Source organism: Carya illinoinensis, chromosome 5, assembly GCF_018687715.1.
Source record: "Carya illinoinensis cultivar Pawnee chromosome 5, C.illinoinensisPawnee_v1, whole genome shotgun sequence".
NCBI classification, from domain to species: Eukaryota; Viridiplantae; Streptophyta; class Magnoliopsida; order Fagales; family Juglandaceae; genus Carya; species Carya illinoinensis.
In genome coordinates this window covers 16738359-16758366 of record NC_056756.1, presented here as the reverse complement: position 1 = coordinate 16758366, position 20008 = coordinate 16738359, and the positions used below count along the sequence as shown (strand labels likewise).

General features: G+C 34.8%; 1 protein-coding gene across 2 annotated transcripts; it reads right to left on the bottom strand.

Annotated features, from left to right (window-relative positions):
- Positions 1 to 276: 276 nt before the first annotated feature.
- Positions 277 to 2575, bottom strand: LOC122311830 (homeobox-leucine zipper protein ATHB-13-like). Of its 2 annotated transcripts, none has more exons than XM_043126545.1 (3): positions 2087 to 2572; positions 1631 to 2007; positions 277 to 830 (listed from the first exon to the last, which is right to left on the bottom strand). In XM_043126545.1, exons 1-3 carry the CDS (start codon positions 2202 to 2204, stop codon positions 480 to 482), a joined length of 846 nt encoding a protein of 281 aa, XP_042982479.1. In that variant the 5' UTR covers positions 2205 to 2572; the 3' UTR covers positions 277 to 479. The 2 variants fall into 2 exon arrangements, with proteins under 2 accessions (XP_042982479.1, XP_042982480.1); XM_043126546.1 differs by lacking the exon at positions 277 to 830 and adding an exon at positions 837 to 1037 and having other exon boundaries at positions 2087 to 2575.
- Between the last annotated feature and the right edge of the window lie 17433 nt (positions 2576 to 20008).

The following is a 20008-nucleotide window of genomic DNA, read 5'->3' as shown; positions in this document are numbered from 1 at the left end:
TTGTTCACCGTCGTTACTGAATGATGATATCAGCGAAAATGAGTACAGGGACTTGCTTCAAAACACTTGACAGTCGCCTGCATTTTCCTTTGGCAGTACAAGGACATGATTCCAACGCAAGAAAATAAATGAAATAGAAAACGCAAGGAAGGAATCAGCACGGACCATGAACTAACCGCGACCACTCGCTGGCAAATATAATTCACTTTTGGCATTCTCTCAATTTTTCTCAAAGTCCGGGAAAAAAGAAATTAACTTTAAAGTATACAACTAGAATACACAAAACCTCGTTTATTCCTCCATAAAAGATGATCAACACCACCTGAAATTCAACTTGCTATATTTTGCTTTATACACCAATCTAGTTAACAAAACATGATGGTTTAATTAAAAGCACAAATTAAGAACAAGGTAAGTAATCTGCCCTCTTGTTTCATTGAGAAAGAAAATGACTATACGACAATATTTTTGGGTTCATCTCAGTTGAAATGATGCTGCTCCAACCACGGCCAGAACGCGGATTGATCATCCATGCCGCAGAACATGGTGCTTAGACTTTCTTCTTTGACTATTTGATCCATCTTCTGGCATTGGAGGTCGGGTCTTGACGAGTTTTGGAAGAGCTGAGCCACACCTGGAGGCCTTACAGAGGATGGAAAGAGTGGTCTACTGGTAATTGGTTGAGTGGATAAAGGGCTGTCAATGGCTGGTGTCCTCGATATATCCAACTTAATCTCGGAGCTGTTCTCACTTCTATTGCTGCAGGAACCTTCCGTTTCTTTATTGAGGTTGATTGATTCTGTTGGTTCTCTATTTTTTAGTGCCAATATCTGTAGTGAACGATTATTGAAATTGACCAGTCAAGATGAAGCATGCAAACATATATGTAAACTGAATAAATGAAAACTCCCTGTTGTAAATTTAGAAATATGATTAGTATATGGAGTACAAATCGTATGTGAGCTAGATCGGATGTACGTCTGAGGGATCTCTCTTTCCAGATATGATTATCCTTTAGCCCCAAAGATGATCAAACACTACATCAAATACGAAAGGAAAAGTAGCTTTTTAAAAAGCCATTATTGGTTCCAGACTACAGGAGTTTTAAAAAAAATAGGCTCTGAAAATCACGATGCAAGAAAAAAAAGTCAAAAAGCAGAAATCTTTGGATCAGGAAATTGATCACGATTTCCATATCTGTACATAAACAGAATTGCACTGGCATGTAAAGCTTGAATGGTTCCTATGTATAAATTTGAAACAGAATCATCAAAACCAAAATCATTTAATTTCATCTCGTATAATTGTTGCAATTTTTCTAAATTTTAATATAAAATATAATAAATAATTTAATATTTTTCAATCTTAAAATAAAATTAATATTAAAAAAATTAGATTATAATAATATTTTATTTCTTTTTCAACAAAATATTCCATCCCACCTCATCTTAATTTTGTAACCGAACGAACAAGACCTATAGAATCCTAGCATGAAAAACGAATAAGAAATAAGAAAATGAAAAGAAAGAGAAACCAAACCCCGGATATCAAATTCCCCCCCCCCCCCCCAAAAAAAAAAAAAAAAAAAAAAAAAAAGAAACCATAGTTTTTACTATTACTTGGAACTAACCTCTGCTTGAAGTTTTTGGTTCTGAGCTTGGAGAACATCATTGTCTGCTTTGACTGCTTCAAATTGTCTCTTAAGAAGATCATAATCTTTCTCTAACTGTTTAGTCTTCCACCTTGCCCTTCTATTTTGGAACCATATAGCTATCTGTCTTGGCTGCAGTCCTAGAGCCCTAGCCAACTGCATTTTTCTCTCAGGCTCTAGCTTGTTCCCCAACTCAAAGTTCTTCTCAAGGGTCTTCACCTGCTCCATGTTAAGCCTCCTCTTCTTCTCCCCTACCTGTGACCCATCGTCAGACAAATCATCCTCCCCATTAGCTTCTTCGCCCAACTCAACACCTGAAAATGATAGGGATCTCTTTCCTAGAAACGATGCAACCCCTGCATCAAAAAAAGCATTTGAAGCCCATGCCAAGATTTAAGTTTCAGAGAGAGAGAAGGAGAGGGAGAAAGAGCGTACCATGAAAGTCTTGAGGTGTGCATGAGGGCAGGCCGATTGGATTGAGAGAAGTGGGATGCTGATTGTCATGATCTTCATGAGGGGCTTGTAACATGAAATTTGCTGGGAAGAAGGCCATCCCATTAACAGGCAATATCTAGGCTTGCGCCACCATTCTTAAAAGCTTCGGCGATAATCTAGCTGTCATGTTGAAATACAGGAAGAAGGTCGAGGCTGATGCACTGAGTGGACAAAGTTTAGTGAAAGAAGGGGGAAAAGAGAGACACAATACATCACATAAAATCCTTGGCTAAAATCAAAACAAAGTACGAATTTCTTCTATAGGAAGAGATACACAATTGATATGATGATTGGCTCGATCTTATGCCTTATCAGCTTTTCAAGGAGAGTTTTTTTATTTCTGTATATATAAATTGAGAGAGAGAGAAGTAGAGGAGGAAGAGAGATGCATGAGTCAATAGTTCTACCTCTCATCATTTGAAGAGTAATTTCTCTTTTTATACGTGAGGTTTCTTTTTAAATAAATAAACTCTATTATCTATTGGTCTTACTATTCTTTAATAAAGTTTTTTAAACTAATCTGAATTGACAATGACGTTTTTTATATAAAATGAATAAAGAAAGGTAACGTGTTTAAAAATGAAAGGGAAACGGGCTAAACCATGTCGCTGGATTTTCCTAAGCTTAATCTTTTATTTGATTTATTTTCATTCTTAATTAGGAGACAAATAGTGGTGTTATTCTTAATAAAGACAGTTGTCTATATAAAAATATAGATTCCAAAATGGGAAGCAGGCACTTTTAAAGTCGCTTGATTCAGTGGTAAAGAAAAGAAATATTATGATTCTTTAATGTGAAGCTGGTGGCCGGACTTGAAAAGAAATGCTCCTGAAGATTGTTTAAGCGCATAAACATGAGCTTTTCAAAACTCAGATGGAGTGGTATGTGTTTTATTGAGTGAAATAGTGGTTTCTTAGAGAGAGAAACATGGTGCTATATATTTCATGTGCTGTCTAATTTTGTGAAGAAACAGCTTACTTAAGAAAAAAGATAAATGAGTTGGCTGTATCTTTAGGTCCAAAGAAGGACTGTCTTTGAGAGAGAGAGAGAGAGAGAGAGAGAGAGAGAGAGCAGGAATCTAGGGATGGGGCCAATGAGCGGGGCAGGGGTTGCTACCTAACCCACCAACAGGTATCGTGCACTAGGACGAAACTCTTTCCCATCATCTCCATTATCCTTTTTCATTCAAGTTCTGCACTGCACTGCACTGATTCTGTGCATTGCCTTTTTATGTGTGCATGTGTACGTAAGAAAGAGGAGTTTTAAAATGCCGACGCACGCAAGGCTATATATGCTAACCCAACCCAAGTCTAGGGCTGGTCGATCGGGTCCGTCCCTTTCGTCTTTGTGACCCCCGGCCCCCCCGTCCTTACGCTCGTAGCTATCCCAGCGCAGCTTCTGCTACTTCTTCACGGCTGCAGGCCAACTTGCCATCTTTATGTTCTGTACATCCTCCCCCACCGCTCACTCTGAAGAACATTATATTCGTTTATGAGTTTATGGTTTAGATCGATAGACCGTTTAGAAGAATTAAAAAAAAAAAAAAAAAAAAAAAGAAAAAACTTTTTTTTTTTTTTTTTAAAAAATTCTTGTTATGTTTTTTTATTAATAGCAATGACATAAAACAAGGCCCAATTGTAGGATGTGATATTTCTTTGACACAATAAACTAGAAATGAAATTATAATTTCAGAAATAATGAAGATTGATCGAAATTGTTGGGAGCTGTTCTGACACAGAGATGATTATAAATAAAGGAGAGACGAAATTTAACGTGGTTCGACAATTGCCTACGTCCACAGCTGCTGTAATTTCACTATGAAATAATTTTTACAAAAAACCTCTCTTGTAAACTCTCTCTGCTCACCCACTCTGTTTTTCTCTTCTTTCTCTCCCACACTCTGTCTGCATGCAATCTGTTTTCTCTCTGCACTTCTCTGCTGCCCACTCACCTCAACTGAGCTCTCTCCTATTTATAGGAGAGCAGGCCATTTACGATGCAGCAATCTATTACAGAAACTAAGGGGTGGGTGCCTAATAAAACAAAGAGAGAAACGGCGCTGGGGTGCCTAGTATGCCAAAGGAGCAAACGGTGCATGACTCACCGTTCACCATTTTGTCTCCACTCATAACAATCTCCCACTTGGAGACAAATGAGTCTACATATCTTCATAGCAACCATCACAGCAACTTCAAGTCATGCCTTTAAGTACAAAACCCAACTGAAGCTATACACAACTTCAGTTTGTCAGCAGTAACTACTTTTGTAAACATGTCTACTGGGTTCTCTGCTCCTCGAATCTTCTCAAGTATCAGTTGTCCACTATCGAGAAGAGATCGAATAAAATGGTATCGCAACTGTATGTGTTTTGTTCTGGAATGAAAGGCTGGATTCTTTGCAAGAAAAATAGCACTCTAACTATCACTGTGCAGAATACCTTTTTCATTCTTCTTTCCCAATTCCTCCAAGAATGACTGCAACCAAACCATTTCCTTCCCTGCTTTAGTTATAGCAACGTATTCCGCTTCTGTAGTTGAGAGAGCAACAATCTTCTGTAACTTAGAAGCCCACAATACAGTTGTACCACCCAGCGTATACACAAATCCAGTAGTACTTTTTCTGCTGTCAACGTCACTTGCTAAATCGGCATCTACATATCCCTGTAGTTTTAAACCTGCTTTTGTAAAGCATAGTGACGTATTTGAAGAGCCTTGTAGATATCTTAAAATCCACTTCACTGCTTCCCAATATTGCTTTCCTGAATTACTCATGTACCTGCTCACAGCTCCCACTGCTTGTGCAATATCTGGCCTTGTACAGACCATGGCGTACATAAGACTACTAATAGCAGATGCATAGGGTAGTTCATGCATTCTTGCTCTTCCTCCGTCTTTGGCGACTGATCCTTAGTTAGTCGAAAGTGACTAGCTAAGGGTGTGCTCAGTAGTTTCGCCTTGTCCATGTTAAACCTTCTGAGCACCTTCTTTACATACTCCTCCTGCGAGAGCTTGAGAGTATCATTAGACCTGTCTCTAATAATTCTCATACCAAAGATTTGTTTTGCAGCACCCAAATCCTTCATCTCAAACCGCTTTGACAACTGCTTCTTCAGTTTATTGATCTCCTCGATGCTTGACCCTGCAACGAGCATATCATCCACATACAACAGTAGGATAATGTAAGAGTTGTCAAAGTTCTTCATATAGCAACAATGGTCAGCCTGCAGTCTTGTAAATCCATTACTGCACATGAGGTTGTCAAACTTCCGATACCATTGTCGTGGAGCTTGTTTTAGGCCATACAAGCTCTTCTTCAGTTTGCAAACTAGATTCTCTTTTCCCTTCACTGAGAATCCTTGTGGCTGGTGCATATAAATGTCTTCCTCCAAATCACCATGAAGGAATGCAGTCTTCACATCTAATTGCTCAAGACGTAGATTCTCTGCAGCCACAATTGCCAACACTAGCCTGATCGTGGTCAATTTTACAACTGGGGAGAAAATGTCTGTGTAGTCGACACATTCTTTTTGTTGAAACCCCTTCACGACCATTCTGGCTTTGTAGCGCTTCCTACCATTGTGCTCTTCCTTAATTCTGTACACCCATTTGTTGTGCAAAGCCTTCTTGCCTTTTGGAAGCTTAGTTAGCTCCCACGTCTGATTTGACATCAGTGACTTCATCTCATCTTGCATGGCTTTCTCCCACTTGATCGAATCTTCAATTCGTAGAGCTTCATCGTAACTTTCCGGTTCACCACTATCTGTTAGCAAGATATAGTGTAGAGATGGTGAGAACCGCTGTGGTGGCCTGATTATCCTTAAAGATCTTCGAAAAACAGTGAGTGATGTACGTTGTTCGATCTGTGTATCATCATTTTCTTAATCCTCATTCTGATCAGTGTTGACTCGAGTAACATTAAAGTCAACAACCTCAGGTTTCCTTGGCTGCTTCTCAGGTTCAGCTTGTGACTTAGTTTTGTACAGAATCTGCTCATTAAATATCACATTTCTACTTCTGATGATTTTGCGATTTTTATCATCCCAAAATCGATAGCCAAATTCTTCATCACCATAACCGATGAAAAAATATTTTCTAGATTTGGCTTCTAACTTGTTACGATCAGTAGAATCTATGTGAACATATGATAAACAGCCAAAAACTTTTAAATGGGAAAGATTTACCTTCTTTCCGCTCCAGACTTCCTCTGGTAAATCGAACTTTAAGGGAACTGAAGGTCCCCGATTAATCAAATAGGTTGCAGTGTTAACTGCATCAGCCCAAAAACATTTAGGCAATCCTGAATTCAGCCTCATGCTTCTGGCACGTTCGTTGAGAGTTCTGTTCATGCGTTCAGCTACGTCATTCTGCTGCGGTGTCCCGGGAATAGTCTTCTGAAATCTAATCCCATTTACAGCACAGAATTCTTTGAACCCTCCGTTGATGTACTCTCCTCCATTGTCTGACCTCAGACATTTTAACTTCAAGCCTGTTTCATTTTCAACCATGGCTCTCCACTTCTTGAAAGTATCAAATGTGTCAGATTTATTTTTCAAAAAATAAACCCATACTTTCCTGCTTGAGTCATCAATAAAGGAAACATAGTACCGCGATCCTCCAAGAGAAGCAACTGGGGATGGCCCCCACAAATCTGTGTGCACCAACTCTAACTTTGTAGACTTTGGAGTTCTACCATGTTTTAGGAAACTCACATTTTTCTGCTTCCCAAAAATGCAGCCTTCACACATGTCGAAATCAGTTGATTCCAACTTTGGTAACTTCCCCTTGGATAATAGTACTTTCATTCCTTTCTCACTCATGTGACCAAGCCTTTGATGTCATAGGTTGACATTTGCATCAGCAATTGCAACAGTATCTCTAATGCTTGAAGTCATGTATAGAGTACCTGTTTTTGTGCCTCGAGCTACTACCACAGCTCCTTTTGTTATCTTCCACGTGCCACCGGTAAATAGTATCGAATATCCATCAGCATCAAGTTGTCCTACAGAAATCAGGTTTCTCATGAGCTTGGGAACATGTCGCACCTTCTGTAGCAACCATGCACTTCCATTGGGTAGATTGATTGGTACATCTCCCATGCCTTCGATTTCTAACGCTTCACCATCTGGTAAGTATACCTTCTCGAAATCACCAGTGACATAATTCTGCATGATTTCTCGATGTGCTGTAGTGTGGAATGAGGCTCCTGAATCTAACACCCAAGATTCAATTTGGTTGTCGACTGAAAGGAGTAAGGCATCTCAAAAATCTTCTGTTGTGGCATTAGCAGAGTCATGCTCATTCTTCTTCTTTGCTTCCTTGCAATTATTTTTGAAGTGGTCAATCTTGCCACAATTCCAGCACTGTACTTGTTTTCTGGACCTAGATTTACTTCTGCCTCTTCGGGATTTTGACCTGCCCCGATTTGAACTTCTACTAGCTCCTCTACCTCTCGTCTCTAGGTTTAAGGCAGAACTGGAAGTTGATGCTTCTCCTGTATCTCTTCTGCGAAGTTTCTAGCTAAGAATATGGTCCCGGATATCTTGATACTTCATCTTTGTTTTGCCATAAGAATTGCTAACAGCTGTTCTCATGGCCTCCCAGCTTCTTGGCAATTGAGCTAGAGCAATCAGTGCACGTACTTCACCATCAAATTCAATCCCCACTGAAGCTAATTGATTGATGATGGTGTTGAACTCATTCAGATGCTGAATAACTGGAGTTCCTTCTGCCATTCTCAAGTAGAATAGCTTGTACATTAAATGCACTTTGTTATTGGCTGATGGCTGCTCGCACATGTTTGATAGAGCTTTCATCAAATCCGCTGTGGTCTTTTCCTTTCCCACATTGTGTGCAACTGATCTTAACAGTGTTAGTCGAATGACTCCCAACACTTGTCTATCAAGGAAACTCCAATCTTTATTACTCATGTCATCTGGCTTTCTTCCTAGGAGTGGAAGATGTAGTTTCTTCCCATAGAGATAATCCTCTATCTGCATTCTCCAGTAAGCAAAGTCTGTACCGTCAAATTTCTCGATACCAACACCTTTAGCTTCTTCTCCATCCATAACTTTACAAATGAGTTCAAATTTAAACAAACAAAGATCATCGTTACGTCCGAAACACTCAAATTAGCTGGAAACGAATATGGAATGATCCAAATAGTTTGTCAGCACTATTTGATCGTCGCGATGGAACTCCAACTGGCGTGATCTAGTCCAAAATGATCTGCAACACGTGGATGGTTCAGATCCAATGTACTGATGGAGAATCTCAAAATTTCAACCGTACGGATGAGTCCAGAATGATCCAAATAGTTAGAAAGCACTATTTGATCGGACTCCGAATGGCTTAGATCTAGCCCAAAAAAGATCTGAAAAAATGGACGGTTCTGATCTATCTAGCGCGTGGGGTGCACGCGCTGTACAGTGCGAGTGGCGGCGAGTTGGCGCGTGTATTACACGTGCTACAGTACTTTGTGCGCTTGGGGGAGAGTGAGGCGCGTGTATTACACGCGCTAAACCTCTGTAGGGAGCGTGGGGGCGCGTGGGCGCGTGTTCTTCATGCGTCTTCAACCTCTGGAGCGCGTGGGGCGCATCTTCAACCTCTGGAGCGCGTGGGGGTGCGTGGGTTGCAGCAGATGCACGCGCCGATCTTCTAGGGGCGTGTGTAGGCTCATCTGACCTCCGTTTTCGATTCCGTTTGCGGCAACGAATTCGTCTCGACACGAGGAACACCCTGGAATTGTCAAAAAGTGATTTTGACCAACTTCAATTTTCGGACAGCTCGAACCAGAACTCTGATACCAGTTGTTGGGAGCTATTCTGACACAGAGATGATTATAAATAAAGGAGAGATGAAATTTAACGTAGTTCGGCAATTGCCTATGTCCACAGCTGCTATAATTTCACTATGAAATAATTTTATAAAAAACCTCTCTTGTAAACTCTCTCTGCTCACCCACTCTATTTTTCTCTTCTTTCTCTCCCACACTCTGTCTGCACGTACTCTGTTTTCTCTCTACACTTCTCTGCTGCCCACTCACCTCAACTGAGCTCTCTCCTATTTATAGGAGAGCAGGCCATTTACGGTGCAGCAATCTGCTGCAAAAACTAAGGGGTGGGTGCCTAATAAGACAAAGAGAGAAACGGTGCTGGGGTGCCTAATATGCTAAAGGAGCAAACGGTGCATGACTCACCGTTCACCATTTTGTCTCTACTCATAACAGAAATAACTGTTGAGTATTATTGTTTGGTAATGAACGGTACATTTTGAGAGTTTATTAAAAGATTTGATAATACTTAATAGCTTGTAGTCAGCGAATCATTATGCAAACGCCTGTCATCATGATAGCAAACGAACATTGGTGATAATTAAAAAAAGGCAAGTTTTACAATAAACCAGGCAGTGCCGAGGTCAAGTGATCCACCTAAACAATAAACTCAAACAACCAAGTAATAGAGGTCATTTTTAAGATCTTTTCATTGAGTAGTTCTATTTGATAGCCTTTACACAATATATCATTCAAGTATATGACATGATTTGATTTGTAAGATTTAAATTTAAAAATTTATTTTCCAAATTAAATTATGTTGCATGCATGATGTACTGTAAAAATCTTCAAATAGAATTACTTTATATATAAGAGAGTTTTAAGTGAGAAAGTACCAATTATGTACTAGGTCTTATAATATTTATTGATTCGTATAATATATATCTAACATTTTAATTTAATTGGAGGTCAACCATAGAAACCTTCCGGACGTCAACCAAAAAATTCATATAATATTTAAATATATATTATTATTTTATATATAATTAAAATTGCCCCTCAAATTATCAAAAATAAAAATAAAAAATTGCCCCCCAATATTCAGGCCTCTAAAACTTTTACTGAAATTATTCTCCCAAATCTCAATATTTATCTAGTCTTACTCTAATTTTTTACTTCACTAACACCCAAATCTTCAACTTACAAATAAACCTAAAAAAAGAGTTTGAAAAATCTATTGATGCAGCCTGCAATGCTGGAAACAAGACCTCGAACACAACACGAAACACACAAATTGCTGCGTTGAACTCAAAACTCCATATTTTTCTTCTCCACACAAACACTTTATTCAGATGACTGATAGTTTGGCTATTCGTTCTCTATCATATTGGGTCTGAATTGTCCAATATTGAAAATTTGCTAGATTGCATTTTTGCCATAAAACTTATAAAATTGAGATTGCATACTCGAATGGAAGATGAGTTTCTTGCAGATTATTTGCTATTTTATATTTAGAAAAAAATTGTCAAGAATTTCACTTCAAAGATAATAATAGATGAATTTTATTCTATGAAAGATCGTCGTCGAGCTTAATTTGAAGGGAAAATCCTAAGTTGATATTTCATTTTCTTTTATTCTTGTAATGATCTCTAGCAAATTACGAAAATTTTAAAGAAAATTAGCTTATAAGATTATTTATAGACATGTATTTTTTATATAAAGTTTTATGACGTATGATTATTGTTTTTTTATATAGTCACATACAAAAAACGCATATTACTTATACTCAAACATACCACACACTTTGTCAATCACTCCCCAAACAACAAATCCTAGTTCCACCCTTGGTCGCACAGCCAATTACTTCCTGTGATTGTTTTTGTATAGTTCATAGTCTTTGCATTGAGCTATATATACATATATATATATATATATATATATATATATGCACTAGCAAATTGATCGCATGACCCAATATATGGCAATTATCAGCTTTACAAGAAGCTGAGGCCATAATTAAATTTGATAAATACATGTAATATTTATATGGATCGAGTACTTATCTATCGTATTTTGTCTATTTTGAAATTTAAAGAAATGGAGTCCACATCAGGACTAGTACAAATTAAAGTAGCTAGCTAGCTACACTTGCTTTATTTTATTTTATTTTTAAGAAGAAGAAAATAATGGAAGCGGGGTCGACAGCGGTGTTCAGTGTTCACAGCACACCTATACATACATACATACATATATATATATATGTATATATATAACCACCCAAACTTCATTATCATTCTTAGCTCGTCTTTCATTTTCCCATCTCTTGACTCATTCCATCATAAATAGATATAAAGAAGCACATAAGGTCAGTGATAGGAACTAAAATTCCAACATAGGGTCCCAAACTAAGTTAGCTAATCTACCCATCGACACATACCGCCACAGATTCCCTTCGTAACTGTTCATTTTTTGGCTTAATTGGCAGTGTTCCAATCAGTCTTTCAAGTGATTGTGGCATGTTTCAATATTTAGAGTATCTCATAATTTTATAAATTATAGTGAAATGATTTAAATGAATATGTTTTATTAGGTTTTGATAAATGTGAGAGAGAAAAGTTAAATAAAAATATTATAAAATTAAAAAAATTTATTTGAAATTTATAAAAGTTGTATTGATTATTTTTGTGTTTAAATAATGATTAGGTAATAATTAGATTAAAAAGATAAAAAAATTAAAAATTAAAAAGTAATTTAATGTTATTTGTGAATAAAGTTATCCTCCCAAATCGTTAATGCCAATTACATCAATATTCATCATACAATTTATTCTCTGCCTTTTTTACGATGAAATTAGTTGAAATGTTGCTTTACTTTTCTAACATAATTTGAGACAGACAATTTTTCTAGTTTCTTCCTACTTTTGACAATCGAAACCTGAAAATAGTCTAATTATACGTACATAATGTCAAGCTCTCACACAGAGAGAGAGAGAGAGAGAGAGAGAGAGAGAGAGAGAGAGAGAGAGAGAGAGAGAGAGAGAGAGAGAGAGAGAGAGCTTCTCACTTCAGAAAACTATGAGAACGTCATTAGTTCATGTCTTACGTCACCTTTAGAAACACAGAGTTCTTCAATATCTGATCAAAATAGTCTAATTATCAGTACATCTTGTTTCGATTTCTTTGACCAACAAAAACTAGAGCAACTTTCATAAGATTTAAAAAAAAAAATTACAAAAACTTTCTTTAAAAATTACAAAAACTTTCTTTAGAAACATATTTTTGATTGATAAATGTAATATATACACGAAAACAATTTTAGTTTTAAATATATTTTTAATAATTCCCTTTGTTTTAATTCACATATAAAAATCCATATTTAGAGATTTTCAAACAAAATAAATTAAGTGACATCCATATATATATATATATACACGTACGTAGTATGTACACACACATACTAGTAAAGATTCCACATCCAAGGCATTCAAAAAGATTTCATGTGCAAGGCACAAGGTATGCCCTGTTGAAGATTGCGTAACCTAGCAGTATGTCAGTTAGATTGGTCTTACTTGATAATCTTCAGCAAGAATTACTTTCTTATGATACTTGAAATTTTCGAGCAGTGTGTCCGTCAGACTGTATTTGCTCAATGATTTTGAGCAATGAATATTTTCTTACTATAATTGAAATGTTTTACCTATGTATCGATCAAACTTGCCTTGCTTAGTGGTCTCGGCCAAGAGTTAAATTCTTGCATTGTTTGGTATTATTGACCAATGTGTCTGTCGAACTAGACTTGCTCGACAATCTCGCGAAATATTTATTTTCTTGCAATGTTTGGAATTGTTGAGAAATGTGTCAGTCGGAATGGCCAAGCAAGATTTATTTGCTTGTAATGCTCGAAACTACCAAACAATATGTCCGTCTGACTAAACTTGCTTGGTGAGGCTGAGCAAGGTTTATTTTTCTTGCAATGCTTAAAATTTTCGACCAATGTGTATGTCGGGCTAGCCTTACTCGGTGATCTTGAGCAAGGACTAAATTATTGCACAATATGTAGGTCAGACTATGTAGCCATTTATGTCCAGGTGAAAGTGTTGTGTTTTTCATATGAGAAAATATAATCTTTAAAATGCATATAAATTAGAACTAATCATTAAGGCTAAGAATCATTGAGGAAAAATAATAATTGTTAATATGATAATGAACAAAACAATGTGAAAGTATTTTAGAGTTTTGTCAATTAAAAAAATGATTATTAAATTGGTAGTAGCAAATGTAGAAGACCAAAGATAGATATGTGAAACAAAATATGGTTTTTTTGCAAGTCAAGTCAAGAGGCATATATACAACAATTGTAAAGTTTAGTGTCTGTTAGCTGCAGTCATATATTCGTTTTGAAAAATGATTTTTGCAAATATAGAATACGCAAGTGCCACGCATTCTTTTTGAAAAAAAATGAATAAATATGAAATTCATATAAAAAAATTAATTTTTTTAATAGTCTACCTCACTGTTTTTCAAAAGGAGTGTGTAATGTTTACACAACTCATAACTATATCTAGCATTACTCATTTGTTTTATACATGATTAGACTATCAAGAAGATAGTTAACTTATTTTACAAAGATGTAATTTGTTCATAAAATTGATCTTCTCAACTCATAAATAGTTTTTTTACTGCAAGACTCATATATAGGTTTAAATTGTTTGTATATATAAAGATGAACTTGAAAGTTTAATGTTTTGAATTAAATTAATGAAAATGTAAAACAGAAAGGAAAAAAAAAAAATAGAATGTTGTTTGACATTACTTTAATACGCTAACTCTTGTGATTAGACTACATTTTAGTAGATGATAATGGACAGAAAAATTATTAGATGATCTTAATTTTAAATAATTAATACCATACAGTGTTATTCCTAAAAACAAGTATGAACCTAATCGTAAGTATGTCATAATACAAGGAGATGATCAAATTAACCTCATATTTTTTTTAAAAAAATATCTTAGGGGTAAAAATGTAATTTTATTTTAGAGACAATACAATTTAATTAAGGCAAAATAGACAATCAGGAAAAAAAAAAAAAAAAAAAAAAAAAAAAAGAGGCACTAATAATCTAAATGAAAATCTTGATAATTTTGCATGCCAAAAAAAAAAAAATTTAGAACCATATAGATAAAAAGGTAGCCTATCAAACAACCTCAAAGACAGAGATAGTGGTGAACACCCACTTAGCACTTTCAACTTTGGGCTTCTTCTTTTTAGTTGCATATTTATTCTATTTAAAAAATAATTTCTTGTGGGTTTTCAATTTTCAATTTTTTCAAAAAATTAAAAACTAAAACTAAATCATTCACTACGAATTTACTTCTATAATAATATCTAACTTATTTTTATTCTAGACTTATACTATAGTGTTTAATTACATGTTATCATATTATAATATTACATATTATTTGTAGTGTCTAATTACATATTATTATACTATAGTATTACATGTTATTATATTATATTAGTGTCTAACTTATTTATAACTTATTTCTATACTAGACTTATTTTTAGTGTCTAATTACATGTTATTATATTTTAGTAAACTGGTATTATGTGTTATTAACTTATTAGTTATTTCTATACTAGTGTCTAATTTATTTCTATATAAGACTTATATTATAGTGTCTAATTACAAGTTTTTATACTCATATCTAACTTATTTCTAACTCAATTATATACTAGACTTTCTATTGTCTAATTAAATGTTATTATAATTTAGTAAATTAGTATATGTATTATTAACTTATTATATTAGACTTATTTAAATACTAGTATCTAATTTATTTCTATACTTGATTATCTATGGTAGTAATACTATAATGTTTACATATACTAAACTATTATTAATCTATTTATATTATAATATAAGTATATTATAATTAGCTCATACTAGTATATTATTGAAGTTAACTATATATGTTCTAATTATATAGCTATATAATTATACTAGTATATATGATAAATATATAGATAAATACGTATTTTTATAACATATATAAAATATCGGTGTCAAATTTAGAGGCCAAGTCAGAGTCGGTCTAGTGACACCTCTAACTCCGACTTTAACTGAAAAATTAAAAAAAAAAAAAGAAAATTTGACTCCGTCAAAATGGAGTTAGAGCGGAGTCGAATTTAAACAAAGATATTAGAACCTCAAAGATAAAAGAGAGAATTTTACCCACAAATACAAAAGATTATTTACACTATTCACATGCTCATAACCGCTTTTATAATAGAATGGGAGAAAAAATGGTGGCAAACAAACTGTGCAAGATAAAAAGGAATGCCAAGGTAGCAAGACAAAACGTAATTAACAACCTCGTATAAAATTTACTGTTCACATGCCCCTTTTATAATTGAAGATACTGTTTTAAATTATGTAAATCCCATATACTCGTTTCAAAAAATAATAAATTTTATTATTAAATAAATAATATGTACAAGTCTCAAATACACAAACCACTCTTTATAAAAAACATAAATCTTACTAATAAATAATAATTTTTTATAAAATTTTTTAAATTAGATCTATATTTTTACAATAATTTATACGAAATTTATCAATTCAAAAGTCATTTCTGTCTACAAAATTCGCGTTGGATGGCCCTACAAGCCATTTGTCTATTTAGGACAACCTAGTGTCCCACAAAAACGCCACTTTAATATTGGCCAATGAAAAGGTCGCATCAGCTTTGCATCACATGGCTGTTTAGTTGGTGGCTGAGGGGTGCCCAGTGGAATGGGATGGATCCATGTTCCCTCAACAATTAGATTATTTTTTCAACGTCTAATAAAAAATGACGTGGAGAAATTAAAAAAATAAAAAGAAAAACCAATAAAGAAAGAGATGAATCTTCTCCTCCACATGCTCTCATGCTTCTGGGGGTGTTCGGTTCACTTCTGATTGCATGTGCATTCTTTGCTTGACGTCAGGCTCTGATCTTTCTGTAATGATTTCTTTTCTTTTTATAAAAATAAAATAAAAAATAGTTTGAATCTCATTTTGCCCATGGGATTTGTCTATTTGTATTGATTCTGATTCCTCAACTAATGGTCGAGCTGGGAATATACAAAAAGAAAAATGATATTTACACACATCGAGGGGGACACTCCGCGTACACGGATCCACGTGGATACAAATTAATAAAACGGTACGTAGCAGTAGCAATTTTCCTTCATCATTCTCCTTCTTCGTTGCCTTTCCCCCTTTAGAATTTCTCCTTTATCGATTCTCCTTCTCCCTTCAGATGAGATTAGGGCACAGAACACGGATTGAACGTCCATTTCATCACCTTCTTCTCTTTTTTAAAATCGGCTTCATCTTCTTCTAATATTTCCCTCATCTATCTCATGATCTCTATTTCCACGATTCCGTAGCAGCTTCAATATTTTGATGGACTTACCCAGCAATCGCTTTTCATTTCCTTGGAGAAAAAACGAGTATGAATCTGGTCTTTCGGCCTTGGTTTTACACTGGATTTTGTTACATAAAATACACGCTGGGGCTTGCTTTTTACTTTATCTCATCTTCTTCTCATCTTCTCTGAGCACCCATGAAGACGAACACATGTACTTCTCATCTCCTTCTCATGCCCTAAAGAGCACTACGTGGTCTCATGTGTCTGCTCCCCCTCTCTCTCTCATTTTTTTCTCAGATTTTTTGTGATTTTTGAATTGGATTTAAAGCTCAGAGCTTGGGTTTTGAGTGAGATTTCAAAGGTTCGGCAACGTGTTGGTGTTGCAACCATTTTTTGTGACAAAAAAAAAAGAATGAAAAAGTAGTACCGCAGGATGGCAAATGTTGTGGCAAACCAATAAGTTGTAATCGCTTATTTCACCAAAAAAAGAAAAAAAAAAGTCAGAACAAAAAAACCATTCATTTTCTCAGAAACTAACCAGAGGACAAGAATGAAACGGGAAAAAAAAAAAAGAAAAAAAAAATCTCTCTCTCTGATCTTTGAGATAGTGCACGTTGTTGCGTGAAATTGCTTTGTGGGACTCGATTCCTTCAACTAATAAGTTGTGGATAGGATCCTCCCTGGTTGGTAAGAAAAATATCAGGACATTAGTTAGGGTTCGATAGCACAACGGCTCCTTCTTTCAGGATGGGTATTTCTTCCTGAAATCGATTTTGGTCTCTTTTTTTTTTTTCTGATATCGGCTGACAACTTGTCAGGCGATTCCCCAAAAGGTACCCCACGGCCGGCTACATATAGCAGAATTGATACAAAAATGATAAATACACCCTACTTTTCAGAGTTGTTTATAATTTTCTTTTTTTAAAATAATTTATAAATATATTCTTATTTTTAAAAATAATAATTTTAGCTTTGAGTAATATTATATTCACCAATAGTTTGCAGATAGACTTTCACGAATTAGTCCAATATCTTTCCATTGTTGTAAAACAACCGAACACATAGCATTTCTATATAGTTTTGCGTCTATTTTATATCGGCCTTTTAATCATAACTAATAAAGCCATGCATGACGTTGTATTATTCCAAGCATTTTTTTTATATTAATCATTTAAACAAAAATTTATTTAAAATAGAAAAAAAAATTGTACAAGTTCTAAATGTACAAACTTTATGCAAGCTTATGTGAAAAAGTAGACCTCATATTAAAAAAGTATTAAAAAAATTATTCTTTAGTAGTGAAACTATGGAACCTACTTTTTTACAAATGACTTGTACGAAGTTTGTATATCTAAAACTTATACGTAACATTACTCTTTAAAATATATCAAAAGAGCAATAGAGTAGTAATTGTGTACCTTAAAAGGTATAATTATTGACATATATATATATATATATAACACGAGCAATGCTATATACAGTTGTGGAATTGCAAACGCTGTGCAAACGCTTTGAAAAGAGTGGAATCCACGATTAAAAAATTAGTTTTTTTTTCATGTGGGTCCCATATTAATTCATTTTTTTCAAAGCGACTGCACGCCGCTTATACAACCACGACTGCAAATATCATTTCCCATATAACACAGCTCGATCGATTATTTGCTCATTTTGTCTTTTATCTGATCTTGAATATTCATTCTTTAATGTTCTCATAATATTGATCACGAGTATTTGCTGTTGTTTCTGGCCTCGACATCTTGAAAACTACCAAAACATTGCTTATAATTATTTTCAGAATTGAACATTTCGGTTCAACGATCCTTTGACTAAGCTTTGGCACGACCACACTCGAGTTATTAACCATCTAATTTCAGCCTAAATTCTCAAGTTTTAATGCTCGCAATACATCCAAGAGGAATTTCATTTATATACGAGGATATTGGTCGGGGAGGCGAACGAAGGTTTGGGATCTGAGGGCTAGCGATGAAAGAATATTTATGGAAAGGCAATTAACGAATGGATCAGATATGGTGGTTGGCTCATCGGAAATAGGACGAAGAGGGGAATGGACTGGAGGAGCCATAGCGCGAATGGTGAGTGGTGGGAGTACGACGTTGGACTTGGAGGGCTGTATATCGATGTTCTCTACAAAATTAGATCATTCATCATTGCTTTCCAATTGATAGAGATATTCATACCATCCTTCTACTTTCTAACTCCAACGCCTAATCAAATAACACCACCTATATATGCATGTCTATAAAAAGAGGAGGGAAGGGACCCGTTTCCTTGCACTGATTGTACCGTATTGCTTAAATCTCCCAAAAACGCTCAAAAGCTTTGACAATGAAAGATGTCTTTACAGGTGAGGGTGAACACAAACAAGTCATGGGTAAAGGCGGATTAGCACAGTTCAACTAACATTCATTAGAGACTTCTGTATCCATTCATTCCGTAGGAGTTTCTTTCTTCTCTCTTTCGCCATTCTTTGTTGTCCAGCATTATACAGTATTAACACCAGTCATTGTCATTCTGTAGTCTTTAATTCAGGAGGACAAGCAAAAGCAAAAGCAAAAGATGACTTGTTTATACTCTTTACGTTACATGAAATAACTTGAACAAGGCAATTCCATGTGTTTCAACTTAATTTGTTGCATAAACCAGTGATTGATTTCTACATCTCTTATGATCCTTCAGAATTGATTGGAGCAGGCTCTTACAGCTTCTAAACATTGCTGGCAAAGGCTAGGTTGCGTTTGCTTTAGGAAATGTTCATGCAGACAAGCAGATAAAAGGGAAGATTACGTAGGTTGACTTAGGATGTGCCATAGGCCCCGACTCACTGGTTGGACCAAGATCTCTTGCAATTATCTGCAATAATGCAAAGAGATTAGAGACTCAGTTTCAAAAGCCTACGTGTTATATCTATCTCTCTTCTAATTGTAAAAAAAATATATATATATTTGGGACGATTAATTCCAGACAAAATGCATTCATTCTTAGAGATGAGATAGAATGATTTTAGATAAAAATTAAATAAAATATTATTTTTTAATATTATTATTATTATTTTAAAATTTGTAAAAATTAAATTATTTATTATATTTTATGTGCAAACTTGAAAAAATTATACTGATAAAATGAAATAAGATGGTCTCAATTCAAACTACCCTTACTGTTTGAGGAGGAAAATGCCTACAGTTAATTGTAGGCTAAATCTAGTATTTATAGCACCGTGAGTAAGGTCTATAATAAAAGTAAAATGTAATGTCCAAGGTACGCTGGCTAGGAAATTGTGATTGACAAAAACAGACCTTTGTAGAGGTTTGATTATTCTTTACTTTCTCCGGGATAAGAGACCCAATGTAAAGGTGCATATGGGATTTTGATAGAATGAGAAAAATAAAAATAAAAATATATTATAAATTTTACAACATTTACTAAACATTTAATGCGACAACTTACAAATACTATAGACCTTAAGTTCGGGTAGAGAATCTTAAAAGAGATTTGAATACATACAAGTAGCAGTTTGACACAGCATGGTTAACTAGAAGGAAAAGCAAGTAGCAAGGTATGCAATGTTTCAATTTTTATTTCATCTCATTTTCTATTATAACTTTTCAAATTTCAACAAAAAAATAATAAACAATTCAATTTTTTTAAATCACAAAACGATAAT

What these genes read in the sequence shown, in the direction of transcription:
- LOC122311830 (XM_043126545.1), bottom strand. Translation starts at nt 2,204, where the DNA reads ATGGCCTTCTTCCCAGCAAATTTCATGTTACAAGCCCCTCATGAAGAT. An exon ending in CACACCTCAAGACTTTCATG is followed by an intron (nt 2,008 to 2,086) that starts GTACGCTCTTTC and finishes TTTTTGATGCAG; the next exon opens with GGGTTGCATCGTTTCTAGGA. An exon ending in ACCAAAAACTTCAAGCAGAG is followed by an intron (nt 831 to 1,630) that starts GTTAGTTCCAAG and finishes CGTTCACTACAG; the next exon opens with ATATTGGCACTAAAAAATAG.